The sequence below is a fragment of the Carlito syrichta genome, unplaced genomic scaffold (assembly GCF_000164805.1).
Source record: "Carlito syrichta isolate Samal-C Ts95f unplaced genomic scaffold, Tarsius_syrichta-2.0.1 Scaffold134202, whole genome shotgun sequence".
Taxonomy (NCBI): Eukaryota; Metazoa; Chordata; class Mammalia; order Primates; family Tarsiidae; genus Carlito; species Carlito syrichta.
This window is the reverse complement of record NW_007078298.1, coordinates 133,957-156,517: the sequence shown is the minus strand read 5'-3', so window position 1 is coordinate 156,517 and position 22,561 is coordinate 133,957. Positions and strand designations below refer to the sequence as shown.

Here is a 22,561-nt window from a genome sequence, read left to right as displayed (position 1 = left end):
TGTGATGCAAACCGAAGGTGGTGGTGTTATTCCCCAGAGTTCTTTGAAAACTTCAGAAATTCTTGGATGACTTAAGTGTGCTCTTGCTATAGGTAAGAGAAGAACTAGATAAATAACTTATACTTCAGGGAGTGTATGTTTTCAGCTTGTTAGTATCAATGGTATTATATTAGGTCTTGTATCAAATTGAAATTCAATGGCTATTTTTGGAAAGGCATTAAATTGGAGTAACAAAGAGGCAATACTTGGAAAGCAAACACACTTTGTACATGAAGATTTAATTATCATATTGATTATATGTTAAGTATATTCAGTTACAACCAATAATTATAATGATAACCACTGTGCTTTGCTAATGAGAGCATGCTTCCAATAAGGCAAAGGTTATCAGTCTGAATCCTCTTATGGGTCAATTAGCACAATGTCAGCCTTCACCCTAACCTCTCATGAGGTCAGTCAAGGTACACCTGTGTTTACAAGGAGAATAAAGTAGAGATTGATGAAATCGTGCAGATGTTCAACCAGTACAGGTAGAAAAGCTCTAGTAGTAATGCACTGCTAGCATTTTTTTTATAGTACAAGCATTTTTGCATTTTGTAATTAATTATCTGAACTACTCGTTTTGTTTAGCAAATTAGTGGTGTAGGTCACTTGAGATGGTATTCCTGCATTCTTGAAAAGTTGCTTTGCTAAAAAGTGATCTTGTGACTTCCCAGAGAAGGTTGTTTAATCACTAATGTGTTCCGACTCTGTATTTATAAGTACTTAACTTTGCAGTGGCTGTACTTGAAAATGACCCTGAGAACTATGAACTTCTTGTATGTGTTTTTCAGATGGGAAAATGGAAGCATTTTCCCCCCCCTCAAGGTTTCCTACTCCCAGGTGAAGAGATTTTGGCTAATTTTATAAAAAGGTCAGTAGCACAGCTGGACTTGAAATATAGAGGTCCTGACTCAAAGTTCTATATTTAATTTGCAGTCTTTTTTTTTTTTTTTTTTTTTGGTTTATATGTAGTAAGTTTAGTCAGAGGCTGGGAAAATGAATATGATATCTGATATCTGGACCTTTAGCAAATTAAATGATTACTACAATTACCTTTCTTTCAGATGTAAACCAGTTTGTTTGAAGTGATACTATTTTTTTATTAGTTTTGTTAATAAAATCAGTCATATGATTTGGACATTGATGTCTATGGGCCTAACTATAAAGATAGGGTATCTAACATTGTAATTTAATTATGTTAAATTATGGGAGTTGGTATAGGGAGACCTAATAAACAAAATGCACTCGCTTTATGGAGAAGGTGGTGATCTTCACATTATGATTATAGGAAAAGAGAAGGATCCCTTGCCCCCTCCCCAATTTTTATCTTTCACTGACAAGCTTATTATTACCAAAATTATAGACTCAGACCGTCTTATGTATTGTAGAGAGAGGGAGACAATTCATTCCATCGTCTGTCTTAATAAGCACTGAGGATTGAGTTTCTTTGGGGATGGAGTTAGGTTTCCTCCTGAACACCATCTGAGAACAGGGTGCTAAGGGGATTTGAAATTTTGATGAGGGCAAGGAAGGGAATATGTGATGAATGGTTTTTGGATACCTGTTTTGGGAGTTCTGGTTATGGTGGTGGCGATTTCGCCGAGCAAAAGGAAGATAAAGACACTGGGGCCCAGAGGCTTCAGAGTTGGTGAGCCAGAGGGAAAGGAAAGTGGAAATGCATTCAAGATAAGACTTCATGATTTTGCCTATGGCCTTCCTTGTTGATACAGAATTGATTTAAAGAACGTTATGCGTTCTCAGGAAGAAATCAATTCATTTGAATACATGTGCTGCTTTAATTTTATGTTGACATGAAAAAACTGCTTTCTTATTCAAGACAAACCTAGATGAACAGAGGCTCTTTTTTTGAAAAAAGTATTTCTCTGCTTATTAGTCATGTGATATTGAGCAGACCAGCTAATCTCTCTGACTTTGGTTCCTTTTCAGAGATTAAAAACACCAGTCTGACTATTTCACTGAATTGGTCCAAGGATCAATTAGGATAACTTGTATTAAAAAATGTGAACTGGGAAATGTTCAGCCACATACAAGACATGACGTACTGTGAGGTGTATAGGTTGAAGGTCATGTGTTGGAACTTGGAGCCAGATTCCCTGGGTTTTGATCCTGGTTTTGTCCATTTGTAACCTGTGTAACCTAGGGCAACTCAAACTTTGTGTTTCCGTTTTCTTATTCATAAAATGAGAAAGATAATAATACCTACATCATATTGCTGATGTGAAAAATCAAAGCAATTAATATATACAATGAGCAAGCAGTGCCCAGCATAAAGTACAATAATTATACTAGTTATTGTGTTTCTAGATGCATGTCATCATAAAAATGAATGCTGGCTTATTTGTATTGGAGTGAATTTACTTGGAAATTAAAAAAAAATCCATATATTTATGCTTCAAGTAATATAGCTCTTTGTTTATCTCACAAATTCATATTTGATTATTAGCCATAGTGACAGTTAATAAATAGGACTGTTTGAATTAAGCAGTTATGAGTGAACAACTCTCAGAAACTTCCTTCTCTTAATATTTGAATAGAGACTCATTAATGTTGACCTGTTCAGATAAGGTTTATAGTGTATTGTTCTTACTCATCATATTTATACCTTAAATAAAAGGTTTCAACCCTGACTACTCATTAGAAGCAACTGGGTTCCCCCCGGACCAGTTGAACTGGAAAATCCAGGGGTGGCACTTAGGCATTGGTATTTTTTGAAAAGATCCCCAGATGATTTTTGATGTTCAGACAGAGCTAAAAAACTAATGGCTTAGAGCATTAGTAATTACATGTATACCAGTATCATTTAGCTTCAGGTATGACTGTTTATGGAAATTTCTTTAAAGGCAGGCCTGTTGTTTTCATTAAATCTGTATCTTGTGGGTATGTGTCACTAAGCAGAAATGAGTAGTTTGTTTTAATTTTTTTTTTTTGTTTTTGAGTTGGAGTCTCACTCCATCACCCCAGGCTAGAGTACAGTGGCATGCTCTTGGCCACCTCAGCGTTGACGTTCTGGGCTCAGGCGATCCTTCCACCTCAGCCTTCTAAGTAGCCAGAACTACAGGCATGTGCCACCATGCCTGGCTGATTTTTTGATATATTGTAGAGATGAAGTCTTGCCAAGTTGCCCAGGCTGTTCTCGAACCCGTGGGCTCAGGCAATCCTCTCACCTCGGCCTCCCAAAGTGCTGGAATTACAGACTTGAGCCACTGTGCCTGGTTGTTTGTTTTTAAATTATCTATGCTTGTCTTTTTGCATGATTAAGTGCACTGTGTATCATGTAAGGAATAGAATAACAGAATGTGAAAGGTGGGAGAGACCTTCAAAACCATCTAGTGGAAGGAAGACGGATACTGGGAAGCCTGTCCTGGCTTGCAGTGTCCTATTCACTTACTGTGAGATCTTGTGGTACTTACTTAACCTCCCTGAGCTTCAACTTCTTTCCCTCTGTAACATTGAGATGAACATGTATTTTGTGCGATGACAACTGTGTTTCACGCTGCACACACACATACACACATCTTGACTCTCTGCCTCCTGCCTGATCCCCGCACCATCTGGCGCGGATATCCAGAGCAGGGACTGTGTGGGAGCCTCAGCAGGACTGTCTGAGCCTGTAGGGCCAGCTCTGGGAACTGCTTCCTCCCACTCTTCAGGGATCATTTCTCTGGCTCTGTTGGGACTGTTTCATGGCTGGCTGTTTGGATCCCATGACCTTTCATGAACATAACATTTAGTCTGTGGGGGTCAGTCACTGCTAGCCAAGTAAAGTAAAGCTATTAATGAGACCAGAGATGAAGATGGCTTCATGTTGCCACATGATGGAAGCTTCTAGGTACCCTCTGTTTGAACCCCAGAAAATACACATGCAGGACACAGATGACAGATTCGTCTTTCCAGCTGTTTCCTATCCCTTGCTTCTTTGTGTTGGGTCAGGGCAATAGAAGACCACTATCTATACAGCTTAGCTGGGGGGAAACAGAGAAAAATCACAACCCTCTTGGTTTTCTGTTTATGATAGGGACAGTTAATTCTGTCTCCACCTCTACTTTTGTCTCTTGGATCCTTCAGGACGGGGTTCTACAACTGTTAGGTCACTCAGCTCTGCTGTTGTATATACTGTGTATCCAAGGAAGGAAGTTCATGGGTTGTTCATTTGATAGTTGTGCAGTAAATGCCTGAGGTCTTGACCTTAGCTATGGTGTTTCAATGTCCTTCCCCCTTGCAGGCTTGGCTTCAGTGCTGCCCTCAGGCTTCATTTTGAGACTTCCGCTTGCATCACCATCTTTCTCAACTGATTTTAGTGTTTCTTTGGAAATATTTCTCCATTTGACTGTCATCTTTATGTTTTTTCCTCTGTCTAATGGAATTGGCGTCAACTTCTCATTATTAGAAGTATTGGTAGCTTGAATGATCTCTTCTTTAGGTGATGAAGATCTTGAAATATTATACTTGTGGGATGGGTTTTCTAACCTAAATCTTGTATTCCTCCACTAGATTATGAAACTCTTGTCGGTAGGAACCATGTTTTTCAGCTTAGCATAACCACAACTATCATTGATTATGCACTCACCGTGCTCCAGAGACTTTGCTTTCATTTTTGCAATTCATTCCCATAAAATAATGTACACATAAGAAATCTTATTTCAGTGAGCTTGAAGTTGTCTAGCTAGTGAGTCACAGAGCTTGATTTTGAATTCAGTTTGACTTTAAAGCCTCTTTTCTAAATCATCTTTCTGAACCCCTTCTTGAAGGAAAGGACAGATATCTATAAGAGAAATGGAATCTTGGTGTGTAGAATGCTGAATGGTACTCTTTCAGTCAGGAATGGCCATGGAGCCATGTTCTTAAAAAAGAGGATAGAAATCTGCATGTCTTCAAAGCCCTAGCTTTTCCCACTGGTCCACATTGACTTGTATCACTGGCGTACATGGGCACTTTGTAAGGGTTTGCCAAAGAGATGGACCCTCCCATGCTCAAAGCAGAAGTCACCCAATGAATGGCTTTGGCCTATTTGTGGGTCTTCACTTCATGCTTTTTACTCAGGTCAGGGAGACTGAAATTGTGCAAATGCGTCCTCATTGATAAGGCCATGAGTTGAGGCTATGAGGCAAACTCTGAAGACTGGAGTGAACCCACGGTGATGAGACAGTCTGTGTGGAAGTGAGTCTTGACTTGCTGAAGATCAGGAGATACTCTGCAGTCCACCCCTAAGCTTGAGGGCCATTAGAATGTGCCCACTGGTTCTGGCAAGAAATAGTAAGTGTGTAAATGCTTTACCAACTTGAAGCTTTGTTGGGTGTTCCCAGAGAGCGTTTCCTTTTAATGCATTTGGCAACTATAAATTTAACTCCTGCTGGGAGTAGAAGTAATTGCTCCACACAAGAAAATAGTCAGCTCTTGAAAAGGCTTAACTTCTTTCACAAACATGTGCTTTTTAATGACTGGGAAAGAAATTTCTGTTACAGGAAAAAAATGTCCTTTTGTACAAATGAGGTCATTCTGATCTTAACTGGCTCTGTGCACTCTAGTTCCTGCTTTCCGTTCCAGGTTTTGTGACCAGAGGTTACTGGAGGGATAATCCCTCTGTGGATATCTGCTGCTTTTTGATCCTGTTGCCAAAGGGAATTTTATCTTAGCTCAGAAACTGCCAGGCTGGTGCAAGAGGGACCTGGATCCCAGAGGTTCTAAGCCAGTGACTGACAATGATTTGGTTTCAACTGGCCATGGGTTGGGGTGTTAAAGCCACTTTTTGTGTGCACTAGGACTGCTGTGTTTACTTCATTCTCTAGATTTCTCAACCACTCCACTTCTTGGTTTGGGAATGATTTTTCTTTCCTAGATGCGTTTCATTTACTCTGCTTTGTTCAGTCTGGATGAGTAGAAACATCTGTGCCAGTTTGAGATCTTGTTCACCATTTTAACATGGCATAAATGAAAAATAGCTGCTGAAAAAAGTTGCCGTGTACTCCTTCCTTTGAACACTGATAGGCTGATTCCTCTTAAATTACTTTGTGAATTGGCTTGGCTAATGTGCAGTCCTTGTCTGAGGCTTTAGGTTTGGGTGGTGGTGGAGAGTAGATCTCAGGGGATGTGTCTAATTTAATTTAAGCTCGTTTTTCTCTAACTTTAAAGTAGTCATTACCTATCAAGGAGGGTGTTAAAGTTTCGAAGAGTGTTAGGTAGGGAGATTGTTACATCTGTCCTGGATGTTTTTATAAAGAGGTGAACATGTATTGAATCCAAATGAAATTTGACATAGACCTCTGGGGTTTCCTTTAAATGGTGTATTTTCAAGACAGTCACTTTGAAGGGTTAGAGATTGGAAGTTGATATTTATCAACTGCTTCCTAGGTATCAGCACTGTGCTAGATCTTTCCTACAGATCACCTTTTTAGAGGAATCAGGTTTGTGTAGTTTATTAGCAGCATCCCATGAAATGACCAAGGTACTTGTTGGTTTGCATCTTGAAGAGTTTATGTTATACTCATCATGTTCCCTTAAAATTCATCCTTGGTTGTAATGGATCAATGTTTTGATAAGGTATTGACTGCCTTTTTCTACTTGATTGATTACAGGTTATCTAAAAAAAAAAAAAAAACCACTCTCCTGCCACTGAGAACTTGGTTCTTCTTATTGTAACTTCCTAAGGAAATCTTATGTTTTGGGATCTTGGTGTCCTATTCTTGGCTCCGTAAGTCTGAAACTCCAAGTTCAGGCTCTGCTGCCTAAAGAAGTCTAACAATAATTTCTTGGTCTGAGATTAAGAAACTCTGTCTTGAGCCATCAAGGGGAAGAGAAGGTTAAGAAATTAAGTCATGAGCTGCTTAGGTATTTGCTGCAGACCCCATTCCCCCTCCCCCGCCTACCCACCCCCCAAAAGCACCTGTGGCTCATCCAGGAGGCTCCAGGAAAAAAAAAAAAAAACCTTGCTTGAAATCTCTTGGGCATTGAAGAAGTCAGGCTGACTGCTGGTTGAAATGATGTTGCAAGGGCCCTGGCGCACCTGCTTCCTATCCCACCCTAGCCTTTCTATTAGTCCCCTCAGATATGAAGCTAACAGAAAGAAAAAAATAAAGGTCATCTAAGTTTAAAAATATTTTTATTATAAACTTGACTATTTTAACTCAATTTATTGCTGCTTGCTAGACCATCCTGAAAGCCTTGTTAAAACATAAAACAAAATATTAGGATATGCCTTTTCATTTCAGTTAGTCATTACCTCATGCAGATTATACATGCTGGTGAGGAAGAACCATGACCCATGTCTCTGCAGTGCTCCCTCTCCACTACCCTGAAGGCCAAGGTTTATTGTAGTCAGCCAATGAGTATTTTATTGAACTTGATAGCTGGTACAAAGGAATTGAAAAAAAAATATGGCTAGGAAATACTATCATACTTGAAATTGGGAAATTCTGGGTAATTGCTGAGTGCCTCATATTGGTTCCTGTGAGAAAAAATCATGGCATGATGCAAAATGGGTTAATATTGTAAAAGAAAAACTTTCATGAGATAAATCAGAAGCTACCTATCTGCCTACGATGCTCAGAATGGGAATGGCACTGATTTGCTGATAATATATATTTTTTATTATTATTATTCTGTAGCCTCAGACGATACAGCAAACTCTCAAGAGGACATTGCAGTATTATGAGCATCAAGTTATCGGGTAAGTAAAAATGGATTTTGGTTATTATTGGGGGAAAATTAAAGGTAATTACTCAAACAGAGCTGTTGTGCATGTGGTTTTCTGCTACACGGGTCAGCCTTATTTCATAGTGGATATGTTCTCATAGTGTGGGGTGAAGGTTCATGGGAGGGTGGACGCTTAGAGTGATCTCCTTTGACTTTTTTTGTATTTAATTACTTCAGATAGGATTCCTTTTTGGTATTGCTTTTCCTTGTTTTCTTCTTATGTTCTTGCCTTCTCGTTCTAATGCTGAATCTCTTAAGTGTGCCTTTTTAATATAGTTAGGTTTATTGGTACCAACTGAGAGGCTTTGAATGAAATTTTAGAATCATTAAGGAGAGTTTAATAAAAATTACTACAAGCTTAAAACAGTTCAGTGAGAGGTATTGGTGTAGCTAGAGTCATGTGCCACTTATTTTTCCTTATTATCCCTTATTTCTCATGTGATGTGGTAGATAATAGAAATTCAAGGCCTCACCAGCACATAGAATAAGTAACTTGCTGGGTGCGGAGGCTCATGCCTGTAACCCCAGCACTTTGAGAGGCAGAGGCGAGAGGATTGCTCAAGCCCAGGGGTTCAAGACCAGTCTGGGCAACTTGATGAGACCTTGTTTCTACAAAATAAAAAAAAAGCCAGACTCAGTGGCTCAACCTGTAATCCCAGCACTTTGGGAGCCGAGGCGAGCGAATTGCCTGAGCCTGCAGGTTCAAGACCAGCCCAGGCAACTTGGCAAGACCTCATCTCTACAATAAAGATAAATCAATAAGAATAAATAAATAAGATAAAATAAAAAATTAGCCAGACATGGTGGTGCTTGGCTGTAGTTCTAGCTACTTATAAGGTTGAGGTGCAGGAATCACCTGAGACCAGCAGGTTGAGGCTGCTGTGGCTGTGAGTGTGCCACTGCACTCCAGACTGGGTGACGGAGTGAGACTCCAACTAAAAAAAAAAAAAAAATTACTTTATCTCTTTTGTAAAATGCAGTGATAATAAGAATAACCAAATCAAAGGTTAGATGTCATGATTAGAAGAGATAATTTCAATGAATGTATTTTGTAAACCGAAAGCTCCAAGGGAGTAGATGCTACCTTTAATTGGTGATGACGGAAAGCAGTTGCCAAATAGAAAAGCTTACATCGACTTTGTCATGCAATCTAGCTTTTCAAATTAAGTTCATTGACATTGGAGGCAATATATATATATATATATATATATATATACATATTTTATTTTAAAAATGTAGAGTTCAATTCAGGTATACAAATTGTCATTGTGCAGGTACCCTTGTTGATGAGGCGTGCCTTCCCCTTCCTCCCCTGGCAGTTTCCCACGACTGCCAATCCCTTTCTTATAGTATTTTGAAAATTGTTCAAGGTCCACTTATGAGTGAGAACATATATGTTTTTAATTTACGTCGTTCATATTATGTAGATGCTACGGTGATTTATCTTTCTAAGATTTTAAGAGCTTTTGAGGAGTAAAGATTTAAACCTCAGTATTTCTTGAAAAACTGTCAGGAATCATTTAACATTTATGGCTAATAGTCATTGCCATGGGGATCAAGAACATATTTTTGGCTATTAGGGTTTAGTGTGATTTTTTTTTTTAACAAAACAAAATGGAAGAAAACTTAATGGAAAAATAATCTCAGCACCTAGTACAATGCCATATACTTTAAGTGCTTGATGATTATGTTAATTGTCATTTCAAAGGGAATTGCTTTGAAACTTTGTCATACTATTCCTCAAGAGTGCAGCACTAGGAAAAACATATTATTTAAACTCATGAGATGGCTTTTAGTTTGAGGCCATTAGTGATTTTAAACGGTTTATCCTAATGGAGATAAAGAATGTCAAATTAATCTTTCCCCACACATTCTAAAATAAAACTTAATCATGCTCATGAATTTGCTACTTTAAAATATGGTGTTTGGCTTAAAAGCGCGAATATACTTAGAATAGTTCTATGTGTTGAGCACTCAATACCTGTTTGCTCTTATGCTTATCATTGTTATTATTATTATTAGTTTATGACAATAACAGTCATCAAACTCAAATCATTTTCTGGAATTATGAATGCTCTTTCCTTTTTGAAATCCAATAATAACTGATGAAATAGTCTCACTCCTGAACTAAACTGTGCCTTCAAGACAAATTGGAGTGGTATTCTCATAATGCAATCAAAGTAGACAGCTAAACTGTATTGCTATCATCAGAAGAAACTTTTTTTTTCCCTGAGCACAATGGAGTTCTTTTTTATCCAACTGGCTGCCTCACCTTTTCTGTCTATTAGACATGGCCTGAGTGAGTCACTGTTCACTGGTTGAATGGTCTTTTTCGAGGTCTGTTTATTGTAGACATGGTATAAAGAAAACAGAGGACCGGGCACGGTGGCTCAAGCCTGTAATTCCAGCATTTTGGGAGGCCAAGGCTAGTGGATTACCTGAGTCTGTGGGTTCGAGACCAGTCTGGGCAACTTGGTGAGGCCTCATCTCTACAATAAGTTGGAAAATTAGCTGGGTGTGGTAGCATGCACCTATAGTTCTGGCTACTTGGAAGGCTGAAGCGGAAGGTTCGCTGGAGCCCGACAGGTCAACGGTGGGGTGGCCGTGTGTGCGCCACTGCACTCTAGCCTGGGCGATGAAGTGCGACTCCAACTCAGAAAAAACCCCAGAGAATTTGACTCCACTCTAAAGAGGTGTCTTGATGTCTGACTATCCAAATAGACCTTAGCATATTTCTGCCTGGTTGTTGGCTGACTTCTCAGACTTGAGCACCTTTGCTCACTGCCTTTGTCTGCACTCACGTTGGCAAAGGCAAAAAGGACCCACTGGCAGCACTTTTGCCACAGTTGCCTTTCTTGATGCTGTCTTCCCTTTCTCCTCGTTGATGGCTTCCCTGACTCCCTCTTTTGCCTTTTGGACTCCATCTTTCTGCTTTTTATCTCTCTTCAAAATTGAAACAGGAGAGCAGGAAGCATCACTAGCACTTGGACTAAAAAATATTCACACCTATATGTTGTTTCTTTGAAGGAAACATTTATGGCATCTTATCTCTATCCGTGTAAAGGAATATATTTCTTGTCACTAAAGGGTTTTCAGAATCTCTTTATTGATAATTGAGAGTAAGTGCTGACAAGCATTTTTCAGATTTTGGGGGAGGTAAGGGAAGGAGGGAGAAGCTTTTCCTAGCCTCGAGAATTGAGCTTGCCTGAGGCTTGTCTTGAAGTCACTTAGCTTTTAGGTGTCTCGGGCTGAGGTGATGAGTCAGGGCAGGTAACAGTATGAGCTGGCCGTTCTCTTTTTAATTTCTTAATTTAGCCTCTGGCCATCGACCTTCCTTTCCTCTCTTTTAAAACTCTGTTCTTAATCTATCTGCCTTTTTTAAACCAGAGCTCCAGGAGTGTATGGTTCTGCCCCTTGAATGCTTAAACCAGTTGCCCATAGAAACTCCCTGAGTCTTTTTCATCTCTCAGGACTGAGACTTGGATGCAGAGAACAGCTGTTCCAAGGGTCACTGATGGAAGGACTGGGAGAGAGTAGCTGATGTGACTCCTTGTTAGGGAATAAGATAGCCTCTCTGTACCTCATCCACTTTATCTTTAAACGTCTATTCATTTCCTTAATCTGTCCATTCACTTGCTCATTTATTTATTCATAGAGATTATTCAAGCTGGGAAAATGAGTGTCAAAATAATTTATTCATGCAGCGTGATAAATCTTCTCTTCATCTCTGTCATCAATCCCTCTCTGAGAAATTCTGATCTAGTTTTCTAGTTCTACTCCTGTCCTCTAACATTGTATTCCCACCACAGCAAAGTAATTACACAATTAGATCATGCCACTTTCTTACATGAAATCAATGGTTCTCAAATGTTAATGGGCCTTGGAAACACCTCCCAGACTTGTTGAAACACAGATTGGTGGGCCCACTCTCAGAGGTTCCGATTCAGTAGTTCTGGGTGGGTTCCCAGGTAGCGCAACTGCTGCTGGTCCAGGGATCAGACTTCAAAACCCCTGCTTCAAGCTGTATAATGGCTTGTTATAGTCGAATAAAATCTACATTCTCTCTGGGATCTGGCCTCTGCTTGCGTCACTAATTTCATCTTCCACCCAGTTGACTCCACTCCGACTTTCTGTTGGTTTCTTAAGGGTACCAAGCTTAACCTCAGAGCCTGTGTATGTGTCTCTCCGTTTTCTTGGAATGCTCTTTCCCCAGATGTTTTCATGGCTTATTCTTTCTACACATGCAGGCCTCTGTTCAAATGTCGTCTCGCCAGAAAAGCCTGCCCTGACCATCCATCCTAAATCGACCTTCATCCCCCACCTCGATCTCCAACCCCAGGCGTTTTCCCTTGTGAGCCCCTCAATCATTTCTCTGCAGGGTGCCTATCATTAGCTGACATTACCTTGTTTATATTCTTGTTTATCTGGTTTGTGTCTATATTTCTGTGCCTTTATAAGTGCTTGGTACATAGGCGAGACTAACTTTTTTTTTTTGCAGAGGGTGAATAAATTGCACCCTAGAGGTATGTAAGCAGATTTTTTTTCAGGGGCATGGTGGTAAAAGAGTCAATTATGCCTGAGATGGAGTAAAAATGAGAGACTGAAATAATTTCCAGAGCCAATTACAATTCCAAAATTATTTATTTAGTTATATGTTTTTAGATCCAGGGTTTTTGTTGCCCAGGTTGGAGTGCCATGGTGCAATCATAGCTTACTGTAGTTTTGAACTCCTGGTCTTAAGTAATCCTCCCACCTCAGCCTCCCAAGTGGCTAGGACTACAGGTATACGCCACCATGCCCAGGTAATTTGTTAACTTTTTTTTTGTTATAAAGATGTGGGGTACAATTCAGAGTTAGGTATACAAATATTGATTATGCAGGTACCCTTGTTGATGAGGTATGCCCGATTTAAAAAAAAAAAATTTAGAAATGGGGTCTTGCTATGTTGCCCAGGCTGATCTTGAACTTTTGGCCTCAAGTGATCCTCCTGCCTTAGCCTCCTAAGCGTCAGTTCTAAAATTTATATTTCTAGTATTCAAGACTCCTTTATTTATGGCATCAGTTACACTCATATATTTGCATAGTTTTCCTTATGCTTAGTGTTTGGCACTGTGTGTCAGATTGACTTTGTGGTAACTTTTGATTTCTACATAAATTCTGTGCATTCATACTCACTGGGGAGCTTCTTGTTCATGTAGCACAATCCTTCTCTCTCAACTTAGAACGAGGGAGGGAGCATTGAGTGTGCATCTTTGTTAGCTGCTCTTTAACTCAAGCTTCTAGGAAATGGACTTGCTTTCTGGGCAACGTAAGGTGCATAGAGTAGTGAGAAGCAGAAGGGGTCAGTCGGAGACAGGCAGGTTCACATTAGGAATTATAAAGAACTCAGGATGGAGAAATATGTGTTTCTGATGACATTTTCCTCTGATGTCATTCTTGCCATTATGACATGCCATTTCTTCTCTCTGTGTGTCTTTGTTGTGGAGAGATTGTACTTTGGAGATAGGCATAAAAGGCTTCCTAATCATAAAATGAGGTTTTGTTATGAACAGTCTTGAGCAGGTTACTTAAAACCTCTGAGCTAAAGTTTCCTCATTTTAAAAATGGGAATGATAACAGGGTTGGGGTGAAATTTAAGGGAAACACGAATGACAGTGGGGTATTCAGTTATATACTCACATAAAATAGTACACTGCCTGACACACAATGGTCATGAATATATTAATTGAATTACTATTATCACTGTTGCTATCTGACCCTTTTGCACTTCAGTTTTTGTTGATTGTCCTTTCTTTACCCTCTTTCTGTTTTCTTTCCCTGTCCATCCTGGGCCTTTAAAAGACATGCCTAGTTCATGTCCTAGCTACAGTTATCTTCTTACAGAGAGTTTATTTTGCCTTGGATTGTTGTGACCTAAGTTTTTGTAGACCACTTGGCCCCAATTGCTGTTACTTATGTTTGTGCTACATGTCTCGTACTGGTCCATGGCTCATAAAAATGGTTTGCTGTGGCCATGTTGTCAAAGTAGAGATTTCTTGAGTGAACTGTCATGGAAAACACATGGTCATCTCTCTGAAATATAGTGTTCATTCATTATATGCTTTTTAAAGCATGAAGAAATATATGTTCAGAACTATGCCATTCATTTCATAGTTGGTTTATTTTCCTCCCCAGAATAAGCATTGTTGTGTAAATATCACGGGCAGGACTGCTGCCAAACTCATGCTAGTTGGTAATACCATTTCTTATAGTAATCTAAAATTAAATTCGATTGCTCCAATTATCAATGTGGGTCCTATGTTTGTTTTACACAGCCAACCTTCTGTTCTCTTTTTCTTTTGACAATTGAAGAGAGATTAAGCCAGAATAATTCTAATAGAACATCAGAAGTGAAATTAAGTGTGGGTGAACTCTGATTATTCTGGGAAACAAATTTCAAGGATATTACTTACGCTTTCATGGTCAGATCTTGTGGCTTCAATCATTTTATCTAAAAACGATCTAGGTTGTTTTTACATATATTTACATAGAAAAATTATATTTTTTTGAGCATAAAAAACAAACAGATTAGACAAAAGCTAATATCTATTGATTGCTTACCCTGCTTGAGGCAATATGCTGGGTACTTTACATCTGTTATTTTATTTTGTACTAATCATTTACTTCATAATATCATTGTATTAAGCTCATTTTACAGATGGAGAAGTTCAGGCTGAGAGAATAAACATTTTGTCTAAGGTTCCTCTGGTAAACATGATGGAAACTTGATTTTAAAATAACCCCGTGTTTGCCTGCATTTAACGCCTATCCTCCGTATTCCACCTCTTACTGAGTGATTTCTGTTCAAGAAACTGTAGTAAGCATTTTGCACTACAGTTTTTTTAATGGAATTATTGGCATCTGATCCCAGTGAGGTGTACAAACATGAAACCAGTTTCTTTTTTCTCTTCAATCATGCCAAACATACTAGGATGAGCCCCCTTTGATATAAGCTTGGACAGACTGCTCTGTTTCCCATGTACTTCCAGGGGTTATAAAGTTCACTCCAGACTGATCTAAATCTTCACCCACACACCCAGTCTAACACTTATGTTCCTCTCTCTGCCTGGGTCGGGCCCTTTCCTGAGGAACTTGGAATGCGATGCAGACAGGACATGATGGGAGTTTCCATTCCTTCTCTCCAGGCCACTTTTCTCCAGGTCCTTTCTCTTCTGATGTATTCTGTCAGGCAGGAATGAAATGGAAAATGGCAGAAGACTTTTTGAGTTCACTGGTGGTCATTGCAGTCCTCTTGCTGCGATGCCCTCTGTGAGATGAATGCCTGGGTACCTGCTTCTGATGACCGGTTCCGGTGCCCAAGGGCTGCACTCATGCTGTCTTGCCCTGGGGACCTCTGTCCCTGCCTCTAGATTGGGAAAGCAGCACAACAACTGGATAACTCAGGCTCGCCTCCCTTTGGGGCCATCTCCCTCACCCATGGAAAACTCATATTTCTGCCTTGCCAAATGGGAGGGGCTGCAGCTTGTTCAGCATTTCGCTCTATTTCTTTTCCTTGTCAGTAACTCTCTCCAGAATCTTCTTCCTCTATTCAGTCAGTCATGGGGGGATGATCAGGATATCTGCAGCCTCTACAGATGTTCACTGGGGAATGAGGTACCCAAACCCCAGTCTCCACCAGTTGTGGACCCCTCTCACCAACTGGGCTTCTGCAGGGAACACTCGTCTTCTCTCCTTTTCTACAAGGGGAGAAGGACATTACAGTGGCACTCTCTTTCTGAGCCAGCTTCTTACTCTTCTGAGGATTTTCCTGTAATTCTTTCATTTCCTTTCCTTCTGTAAGCCCATGGTGGGGTGACAGGGGCAGTTGCTGTTTAGTCACTGCATAAGTCCAGAGGGAGAACTCTGGCCTTCTTGGCTACTTTTTGGAATGTGGGAGCACTGGGCCCCTATCATCCTCGGCTTTGGTACCTTATCACTTATTCGCAGGCAACTTGAAAAGTCCCAGCCAATATCCAGCTACATAGGCATTATGCCTGTTGGTTCTCAGAAGCATTCTAGGAGGTAACCCATTTCATGAGGGAGGAAAGTTAGACTAACAGAAATGAGGTTGCTTGTCCAAGATCTCACGAATGGGAAATGTTAAGATGGAGACTCATATTCTGCCAGGTTCCAAATACTTTATTCATTATGCAGTATCCATACACGATATTGCTATCTTCTTGACTGTGATAGAGGTTATGGTGTAACTGTGTACTTTTAACACAATTGAATGACGTTGCACCAAATTTAGATCTGTTAACTTTTTTTCTAGCCAACTCAGATTACCAGCTGTGACAAAGCCCTCCGAGAGAGATACATTCTTGATACAAAGCTGGTATATTTTGGGTGCTTCGGCTTAATTTTTTTCACACATCCCTTTCTTATTAACAGTTGCTTCCAGTCCAGGTCTACACCACAAATGCTGATGTGAATGGTGGGTCACGCCAGAATTGTGTCTTAAACTTCAGTTATTTTAGAATGTGATTATGCCGAACGCATAGACTGTGTGTGCTTGTGCGTGTGTGTGTGAGTGCATTCACACATGCTTTCAGAAACTTCTCCTTATGCTAATTTTATTTTCTTCTTAGTTACAGGGATGCAGAAAAGAATTTCCACAATATCTCTAACAGATGTTCCTATGCAGACCACTCCAACAAAGAGGAGATTGAAGACGTCTCAGGAATTCTTCAGTGCACTGCTAATATACTCGGTATATTAACTATATATTTCTGTGGTGAGAGACAGTGAAAGAGGGGAGAGTAAAGATGTAAATGCTTCATACTGTACTGAAGAGAAACTTGGAGAATATGGCAAATTGAAGCCAAGACTTCGTCTTTAAGTGATTTAATTTGATCACTCCTTAAGACATTTGAGTGGAAATTACCCGCATGCTATTTACTTGGAGATAGAAAAACATTCTAACAAAAATGTCTACATTCCAGGGAAACTTTTCCAAAGCTTCCTATGCTACTAGTTTTGTGTAAACCATATTTCTTTGACTCTTACGCTCAGCTGAAATTGCGAGATCTTTTCTCTCAAAGTCGTACACTGTTATTTCTGGGAGGTCCTGACAGGTACTCAAAATAGACTCTGCGACTCAGAGGTCTCTTCCTGGCTTTTTCAGGGAAGCAAGTCATCTGCGGAGGTCTCTGCCCCCTGCTTGGGGCCAGGAGAGTGTCCATCATGAAGACATTTGTATTTGTGGCAGAGGGGCTGTTTTTGGATGCTCTAACATAGCCAACAAGTACTGTTGTAGACTGCACCCAGTCATGCAGCCTGAAGGTACCATACCTGAGCTGTACTGTCATACTATCTGAAGTTCCTGTTGTGTAAGCACTACATTGTATCCCACGTAAAGTAGACACCATAGGAAGAATATTTTTTCCCCTAATGTCTTACAGACGTCTTTAGTGAGAAGTACTCTCCTTCAATTCTTTTTGGAATCCTTTTTCCTTATTACCCAGTTAGGAAGCCATGGAGTGCTAGAGGGTGGTGGTGGGGAAGAACACATTTTAGTGGCTGACTCCATACAGAACACAGAATCTCTTCGCCCTCAGAATCAGGTGTCAGAGACTGGGACACATTTGTCTATGTGTCTTTCTTTTCCTTTAGGGTAAGTACCAGAGACACCTGAGTTTCTCCTATAAACAGATGCCAGGTAGACCTAAATTCTTGAGTCTATCAGATTTTTCTAAACCTGCCTGACTTCCAGAGGGAGACCTTGTTTACACTCCAGCTGGGAATCCAGCTGCCAAGGGACTACGTTTTCATCCACGGTATCTTTTGTAAACACAAAATAATGTAATAAGAAAATGAACCTTTTGTGAGGGAGGTGGCATATAGGTGTAAGTGGTTTGTCTGCCATAGCATGCAGGACAGAGTTGGGTGGTGAAAAGGAAGGCCAAAGACTCATTTACCATACTCTTAGTACAACTGCAGGGATATCATGCTACCCAAGCGAACCTTATTATTGGAGAAGATAAGGGAGGAGAATAAAAGGAGCATTGTCCAAGAGCTGTCTAAAGTGTCCTAATTTTGCATTTTCAAGGACACTTCTTTCAGTAATATCTAATTCTCTTAACCCACTGTGGCTTCAAGGGACGGGATCAGAGGGATATATCTAAATCTCAGCAGAGGGGCATTTATATTTTGAAAAGTTGTTTCTGACCTATTCAATTTCCAAATGTTTCCTTGACCCTCGTATCTCTTTTTGTTATGCCTCCCACCGTAAGAATCATTGAGTTCGAGGAGGTAGGAGATTCATAGATGATTAACGTATAGTGAGTGCTAAAGGCATCTGAACTGTGATGTGGTGATAAAAGAAGTGTGCAGAATTTCCACAGAGGAAAAAACCCTGGGACAGACAATTTGACATGGTGACCATCAGGGGACACTGTTGTCCCAGGACAGCTTAGTTGCCCTTCAAAGGTTGCCATAAGTCACAAAGTAAGTCATGCGTGGAAAAAAAGTGGTGGGCACTGAAGAAAAAGTAGTTGTAAGTGAAATGTTTATAATTTAGAAGGTGACTATGTAGCAGGGTTTAGGTTTTCATGAATATTAACTTTTTCTATGAAAGAAAATAGATCTGTTTATTTTCTCCCTTTAGGTAATGATAGGTTGTTCTCAATAATTAAAGTATAATCTTGTAACATCATTTACATTTCAGGATATTAAAATTAAGTGCCTGCCACCCGTGGACTAGATGTTGGCATGGATGATTATGTGCCTAAGAGGTAGCTGTTCTCTTAGACGGATGTCATTTCAGAACTCTTAAAGTGTAGACTCTCTGGGAACAAAGTTAGCGACTTCAGTGGCCACATTCAATGAAAGCCTTGTTTTTAACAAGTCACTGAGCTATGATTAATCTTGGCTTAGATTTCATCTTTTTTTTTTAATTGCATTTAAATTATCTTGTGCCATCATTTATGAGAATGAAAGAATCGGTTAGTTTGCTGGGCAGGAAAACACTATACAAAGAAAAGAAAAAAAGAATTTTGTGGGGAGAGGGTGGGGAGCGGCATGGAGAAATAGTGTTTTAGCCAGATTAAGAAAAATTTTGATGCCCGAGAACCTTCCTTTTGGATGCCAGAGGGCATTGTTCCAACTCTAGGATTTATATTTATCACCTTTGGGAACTGTGGTTAGAATATCAATGGACTGATATTGGCAGATACATGTTTATCTTACCTCTTTAACCTGTCACAGGGTTGTGGTCCAGACATGTGTTGGCTTATTCACTACAACCAACAAGGATATCAAGTCATAGATCACAAAATATGATCACAGTGGCACACCTTTTCTCCTTCCAAAATGATTTTCTCTATCTACTTAGTATAAACTCCTCAAGATAGTTTTTCCATTGACTGGCTCTTTGGGTTGAAGTTTGAGCTTAGGGAATGGCATGGGATTAAAAAAGGGAACCTAAAGAGAGGGAGAAAGTGAGTTGGAGAAGACCAGTGATGTCTCTGTCATGTATTTGTCTTCTCACCTCCACAGATCTCTCTGGAAACACCTGTGCCCTACGTGTGGTTCATGCCTCTGGAGTAGTGGGAAACAACTGATTCCAGATATCAACATTTTTTTTTTTTTGCCATCTATTTCTCTTTTTTTGGCTTGGAACAGGTTGTTTCTGTTTTCTGTCTCATCATTTACAAATTAGGGATGTTGATGACAGTCTGCTCCCTGACATCTCTTCACCATATCTTGGTGCTCTGGTAGTCACTGTGATAATGCAGTGTGGTCCCTACTAAAAAACGACCCTTGCAGTGCAGTCCTACTAAAAAATGAAGAAAGATTACTATACACAAGGCCCGCCTGCTGGTGGCTTTTGGTGTTAGATTGATTGCTTTATTTGGCACGTAATGTCTTTTGCATGCCAAAACGATCTAATTTTAGTTGTCTGAAAAACGTAAACCTTTTTTAGCCCTAATCGGCAAGGCCCACTTTTAGCTTAAATCAAATGGTAAAAATATGTTTATGCTCTTGTGAGGCCTGGCGTTTAGTCGTTTCTTGGAAATTGTAGTAGTTGAATTAGTGTGATGAGGCATCACACTAGTCGGAGATCTGTACCATGTTTGCTGCCGAAATGCTGCTACTTGTTCCTGTGGCTGGGATTCAGGTAGTGCTGTAGGCAGGGAGACAGAGAACGAGTAGATGAGTTAAAGGAGAAGGATGATAAATAGCATAGTCTCCTTTGTCATAATAAGTTAAATATAAATGAGGTTGTGACTATTTCAGTTTAAACAAGTTCTAATACTATGAAAGGGGTTGTGGGTGGTGTTCCAGTTGTTGTAGAGCTCCCAGAGCTACAACGAGGGGAAGATAAAGGGTAAGAAAAAAGACTTCCCACAGTAGGTTAGAGAACAAATAGAAATGAGAACTCCAGGTTAATTGACTTACTGATGAATTATACCAAACAAAGGTTTGCTGTCTTAGTAAGCGTCCGTTACTTGCTAAGTATTGGAGAAAGCACAGTTTTATAATACCCTTACAGAGTTCATATCCTCTCAGAATAATCAGGGAGTACATGAGTTGTGAAAGGGTATTCATTAACGTTTTCGCTGCTTTAAAGGTCTCTGTCAGAGAGTTGCTTTATCTTCTCCAAAAACTTAAACATTTAAAGACAGAATGGGAGTAACACTATCATGAGATTATGTTGTCAGGAAAGTGCTAGTAAGGAGGACAGAGAAGATGACCTTTGGGGCTTATTACTCACAGTATTTTCTTAGTATCAGGGATCCCTGAAATAGTTTGAAATTGGAACCCTCTTTAAAGTGCACAGACTCCAAAATTTTTAGCTGGCATGGAGCTTTTTGTTGTTTGTCTTTTATAAGTAATATTTTTTGCTTACAAGTCAATTTGTATGTACTTTTTTGTCTCACTGTGATTTGGAGTGTGCATTTAGAAGCCTTTAATTGATAATAAAAGTGTGAAGAATTAGTCAGCCTTCTTAGGATTAAGATTCCCTTGGAGGTTTTTTTGAAACAACTATAAGTCATATAGTCGTTTAGAGGATTAGAATATGTTTAACGTGCTTAGTATCTTGGAGAACTAGTTGGTGCAGTAACTACTCACCATTTTTATTGCTGACTTAATGTCGATTGCAGTAAGTAACCTCTGCCAATATAGTTCTTGTGACTGTAACTTGGTAACTGATCAGTTTTCTCTTTCGTTAAAAGTAAACGCTTTCAGTGTTTTGATAAAATGAATTGGATGTAGGGTGGTTGGAGGAGAAATAATGTTATTGTAATGTAATGATTTAGAGCAAAGACTGCTTGGGTTGAAAATGCAGCTCAGCTGTTTACTAGCTGTATGAACTGGAGTGACTTACTTAACTTTTTCACACCCCGTATTTCTCATTTGTAAATGGAGATAATATAATTAAATCCCTCCTAGAGTTGCTCAGAAGATTAAGGGTAAATTCATATGAAGTACATATTTAGAGCAGCCTGGTATCCAACAAACGTCACATAAATATTGCTCTTATTATTATAAGTATTCACAAAACAAAGTTTGTATCAGACCCAGGAGGCCAATATTACTTACTTTTTTTAGATGAGGAAGCTGATACTTTGTGAGGTTAGCTTGCCATTAGTACCTTTGGTCAGAGTTAACAAGCTACAGAGATAGGATTTAAATCTAAGTTCAGTCTGATTCCAAACCTCGTGCTCTTCCCACTATTTCATGCTGCCTTTCAGAGGTGTTGGACTGCGATTGTCATGCCATCATTCCTCTGGTTCAAATTACACCGTCTTTCTAGTTCTCTGAATTCTTCGAATCGTCATGATGCCACATTTTACTTAGATCATTGCTCTTTCTTTTCTTTTTTTTTAACCTTTAATTTTTTTATTTTAAAGATGTGGGGTACAATTCAGGGTTAGGTATACAAATGTTTATTATGCAGGTATCCTTGTTGATAAAGTGTGCTCCGCCCCCCCTTCCCCTGGCAGATTCCTACTACTGCCAATCCCACTTCTCCGCCCCACTCCCGGCAGTTTCCCGCTACTGCCAATCCTTTTCTTCTTTTGTTTTTTTGTTTTTGTTTTTCTTTTTTTTGAGTTGGAGTCTCACTCTGTCGCCCAGACTGGAGTGTAGTGGCCGCCCCTGACCACCGCAGCCTCGCCTGCTGGGCTCCGGCGTTCCTTCTGCCTCAGCCTTCCGAGTAGCCGGAATTACAGCATGCGCTACCACGCCTGGCAGATTTTTTTTTTTTTTTTTTTTTATTGTAGAGATGAGGTCTCGCCTGCCCAGGCAGGTCTCGAACGCGCGGGCTCAGGCCATCCTCTCACTTCAGCCTCCCAAAGGCGCGGGATTACAGGCTGAGCCACCGAGCCCGGCTTGCTGGCTCATTTTTAAATGTTAGTTTGCCTTTACTTTTTTTGTTATTGTTGTTGAAGTTATTTATGTATTATAGATACAGTATTTATCAAATATTTGTTTTGCAAATATGTTCTAATCTGTAGCTTATCATCTATAAACTATATTTTCTTAATAGTATCTTTCTTAACAACATATTTTGAAGAGCAGATATTTTTTATTTATGACTAAATTCAAATTTTATCATGCTTTTGTGTGCTGAGAAATGTTTGCCTAAGAAGGAACAATTTTAATGTCAATAATATACGTTTCATCGATTTTCAAAAGAAGCAACCTTGGTAGCTGGCCAGGAGGCAGACAGCAAGTCAGGCTGGATAGCAAACAGGGCAGTGTACAGGTCTACAGGGTTCAAGACTTTTGGGCAAGTAACTGTTCTCACTATAGGTCCTTGCAG

The 22,561-nt window shown here is 39.7% G+C and overlaps 1 protein-coding gene across 1 annotated transcript in view; it reads left to right on the top strand.

Annotated features, from left to right (window-relative positions):
• LOC103250785 (guanylate cyclase soluble subunit alpha-2-like) overlaps positions 1-22,561 on the top strand; it is a gene marked incomplete at its 3' end in the record, with an annotated part of 71,734 nt that overhangs the window by 17,695 nt on the left and 31,478 nt on the right. The window contains exons 5-6 of the mRNA XM_021708196.1: positions 7,665-7,726; positions 16,380-16,501. Of these exons, the coding sequence (XP_021563871.1) occupies positions 7,665-7,726; positions 16,380-16,501 (184 nt within the window). The remainder of the gene's footprint in view (positions 1-7,664; positions 7,727-16,379; positions 16,502-22,561) is intronic.